This window comes from Hydra viridissima, unplaced genomic scaffold (genome assembly GCF_058129835.1).
Source record: "Hydra viridissima isolate aposymbiotic clone 2 unplaced genomic scaffold, HvirCarnegie_v1 scaffold_8, whole genome shotgun sequence".
NCBI lineage: Eukaryota > Metazoa > Cnidaria > Hydrozoa > Anthoathecata > Hydridae > Hydra > Hydra viridissima.
Genome location: NW_028324307.1, coordinates 4,596,758 through 4,601,076, shown reverse-complemented (window position 1 = coordinate 4,601,076; position 4,319 = coordinate 4,596,758). Strand labels below are relative to the sequence as shown.

General features: G+C 28.5%; 1 protein-coding gene and 1 pseudogene across 1 annotated transcript; one reads left to right on the top strand and one right to left on the bottom strand.

Annotated features, from left to right (window-relative positions):
• The first annotated feature begins 1,349 nt into the window (after positions 1-1,349).
• LOC149884684 (uncharacterized) lies at positions 1,350-1,697 on the top strand. The gene has a single exon (XM_090094543.1). It carries the CDS (start codon positions 1,350-1,352, stop codon positions 1,695-1,697), a length of 348 nt encoding a protein of 115 aa, XP_089950669.1.
• Positions 1,698-3,006: 1,309 nt separating this feature from the next.
• On the bottom strand, positions 3,007-3,839 carry LOC149884683 (uncharacterized; annotated as a pseudogene).
• Between the last annotated feature and the right edge of the window lie 480 nt (positions 3,840-4,319).

Below are 4,319 nucleotides of genomic sequence, written 5' to 3'. Positions count from 1 at the left end.
AACTAACTCATAAAAAAAACTAGCAGGTTGTCAATATTTGACATTATAATTTAATTTCATTGCTTTTACCTTTCATTTAAAAAAAAAATTAGTTCAAAATTTAAATTACTTTACAATTTATATTGATTTGAAGTTGTCCATAATAAAAAAATTACGAGTGCGCTAATACTTTCTGGAAGCACTGTATATATATATATATATATATATATATATATATATATATATATATATATATATATATATATATATATATATATAGTGAGTGTTCTCCATACCATTGCCTTCCCATCAGACCCAAACAGATTAAATTTCGATTCATCGGACCAATTGACAGTTTCCTAAAACATAATCGGCTTTTCAAAATTATCTTGGCGTACTTCAGACAATAACCTTGATTGACCTTGTTAACTAATGGTTTCACATTTCTGTAGCATTCTGAAAAAATCAAGAAAGTTCCAGAACTTTTCAGAAGAATTCTTTTCTTTCCTCTGGGCCAATACTTCTGAACGTGATATTTGAACAAACTTATGCTGTTTTGCCAATAAAGCAAGAACAAAAGTAATTGAAAAGATGAAACTTAGAGTATATATAATAATGATAACAGACAACACAATTATGTTAACACTCGGTAATTTTCTCCTATAATTCTTAAATGACAGCAAATAATTTTTGGACTCACTGTGTGTATATATATACAAATATATGAACTAAACTTCTTTAATACTTTTACTGTATTCTACAGCAGGATTAGGAGTTGTAAGATAAAGAAAAGACAAGAGAAAAGCATAAGAAATAAAGTCACATAGTAAAAGTAGAATTTACAAAAATTTATAAGTAACGCTTATAAAACAGACTTTTAAAAGAGTTAAAATGTAGATCAAATAGTTATAATAATGTATTCACATATACATACATATATACATGCAATGCTGCTCAAAAATTTAGCACACATCAAATTTAAGTTTCATTTTTCTTCTTTTAATTGAATTTTTAGGCGGTAAACTTCTTATGCCTTTTCTATTTTTTTAATTTACAGTTAGTTAAAACAAACCTTATATAGAAAGAAAAATTACCTCATTTTAACCATCTATATTTAACTTAAACAGAGACCGCTACTTAAAGCGGTGTAAAAAAGCCGCTCATAAGTTAAGTACACTTGCACTCCTATTGTCTTTTAACTGCCGCTTTTAACTTTTTGACGTCAAATTTTTACGAAAAAACAAATTTAACTTTCCTTTTTTACATAATAACTGAACAAAAGTTTCTAAGATATCCATAGTACGTATTTCCTCATTTGAAATAAACTTGGTATTTTTCGCTTAAATTTTGTCCATAATTTGACCAATAAAATGGGAAAAAAATCAATTAGCTCTGAAATAAAACAGAGTATTGTAGGACTACATCTTGGTGGTTTCAACAGTTCTGAAATAGCTCGAACTCTTAAGTCTGTATCTCGTTCATACGTACTCAGAACAATTCAGAAATTTGAAAAAACTGGTACTACTGCAAACAAAAAACGATCTGGACGACCAAGAATAACAAGTATCACCAATGATAATAGTATCTATAGAATCGCAAGAAAAAACCCTAAATACTCAGCCAAAGAGATTACACAAGAAGTGAACTTGGCTCTAAAAAATCATATCTCAAGACAAACTGTAAATAGAAGATTGTTTGATCGAAAACTTTGTTGCTAACTTGCTGCCAGAAAACCACTGCTTAAACCAACTGATCGTTAAAACGTATAAAATTTTGTAGAAATATTTTGAAAATGACTAATTATGAACTAAGAAGAATAGTATTCAGTGACGAATCCAACTTTATAGTTATTAACCGAAAGAACAGAGTGATTATCCGAAGACACTATAATGAGATGTTTCATAGTCGCTTCATTGTGCCGCGACTACAAGGTGGTGGAGGTTCGGTAGGCATATGGGGTTGCATCACTTATGACGGCCCAGGTCTCTGCTACTTATTCGATGGTCATATGGATCAACATAAATATATCGAAACGCTTGAAAATTATTTAATCCCGACTAGAGATATCTTTTTTAGCAATGAGTCGAAGTGGCAGTTTCAATAAGATAACGCTCCTTGTCACAAGGCGAAAACGGTGACTATTTGGTTTCAAGAAAACAGCATTAAGGTACTTCAGTGGCCAGGTAGATCACCTGACCTTAATCCAAAGAAATTGTTAAAATGGTTAGAGATAGCTTTAGGATTTGTGTCGCATTTGTTGTTGATCAGTATGCTTGTTGGGGAGTAACTTTTATTTGACTTTACATTTATCAACTCTTTTATACCTTTCCACGTGTTTTTTATATTATTGATATTGTGATTGAAAAAGTTTGTGTAATATTCCTTTTTGCTAAACTTTTTAAGGTTGCTTATACCATTACGATATTATTTAAACTTTATAAAAAGTAAATTTTTCTTTCTACAGTCTTTTGATTTTAAATATTTTTTATGAAACTTGTTTTTAATTATTATTGACTTGAGAATGCCTTTCGTCAACCAAGATTTGTTATCACTAGTTACTTGATCTTTTGTCAATTTTTTCTAAGGGGCATGTTTGTTCAAAATACAATCAAAAATTTCGATTAACTTTTTAATGGAATAATTGACATCATTTTCTTCTTTTATAAAGTCATCCCCTTCAACATTTGAAATATCTTGGATAAATTCAGCTTTTTTAAAGTTTTTAAAGCACCTCCTAAAAATAGGTTCAGGTGAAGTTTGCGTTTTGGAATGCGGCATTATTATAAACTGAGGAAGATGTTCAGATATTAAAGCGGTAAGATTGCCTGAGATTATATCAGAAGAATAAAAATTTAAAAATATGTTATCAATTACTGTTTCAGAATGAGTGGTTATGCGTGTAGGCTGTATGATAAAAGTAAAAAGAGAATTTGGAACCATTGATTCTAAAAAATGTGAAACTTCATTGGATGTATTGTATTATTATCTCCCATTAACATAAACTTTTTTTTGTCTAAGCTAATTTTCTCAAGAAGAGAATTTTAGGTAATGATCAACAAATTCAGATGGACACATTGTTGGATGACGGTATAAACAACCAACTATTAAGTTGCTTTTTTTAGCATTTATTACTTCAATAAATATAGATTCGAGTTGTTTACTTTTAACAAGGATCAAATCAGTTCTAATTTTACTAGACTTAAAAAGTGTAAACTAGACTTAATATACATTAAAGCACCACACTTTTTAACTTTAGCTGGCGTGTGAACAGATACATATCCGGCTAAAACAACATTAGTTATAAACACATCTTTATCATGCAGGTTAGATTCAGTTATCTCAATAATATCAGGCATATTATTAAAAGATGCTAACAGTATTTTAAATTCGTCAATATGATATGGTTGTGAATATATATTTATATGGAGATAAATTACAGAATTTCGGGATACCTCATTGTACCTAGGAACATCTACATGTTCAGTGTATGTGGATTGAAGTGTAAGATAAGTGCAGTGGATTGAAGTGTAAGATGGATTGAAGTGTAAGATAAGTCATTGAGGTCCCCAAAAAGGTTTTTCAAGTTTGGATTATCAGATAGTTTATAAACGTGGTTAAATTTCAGTGACTTTCCTGCAAGTGTGGTAGATCTCAAGATCAGAAATATTAGAGAATGGAAGAAATGTTTTTGTACAGATTAGGCAGTACTAGCTATTTAAAGTTTTGATTTTTTCATATAACAGTTTGTCAACTCGATTACATTTTATGTGTATCCACTTGTCACATAGATCACATTGGATAGCTGAGTGATTTTTAGCTAACCCTTTGAGGCATATGCCACAAGGTTGTTTCAATACCATCATTAAAAAGTTACAGAAAAAAGATGGTAAAAAAAAAAAAAAAAAAAATCTAAGAAGTGAAAAAATCAAAGTGAGTTGCATAAAAAAGAAAATCAAGAAAAAAAGTGTACAATATCTTTATATAAGTATATTATCTAAGAAGGAAAATATCTTTATATAAGTATATTATCTAAGAAGGAAAATATCTTTATATAAGTATATTATCTAAGAAGGAAAATATCTTTATATAAGTATATTATCTAAGAAGGAAAATATCTTTATATAAGTATATTATCTAAGAAGGAAAATATCTTTATATAAGTATATTATCTAAGAAGGAAAATATCTTTATATAAGTATATTATCTAAGAAGGAAAATATCTTTATATAAGTATATTATCTAAGAAGGAAAATATCTTTATATAAGTATATTATCTAAGAAGGAAAATAATATATTAACTTCACTAATTATTGGTTTATTATAATCAAAATTTGAAAAGA

Coding starts and splice junctions, on each gene's coding strand:
- LOC149884684 (XM_090094543.1), top strand. CDS start 1,350: ATGGGAAAAAAATCAATTAGCTCTGAAATAAAACAGAGTATTGTAGGA.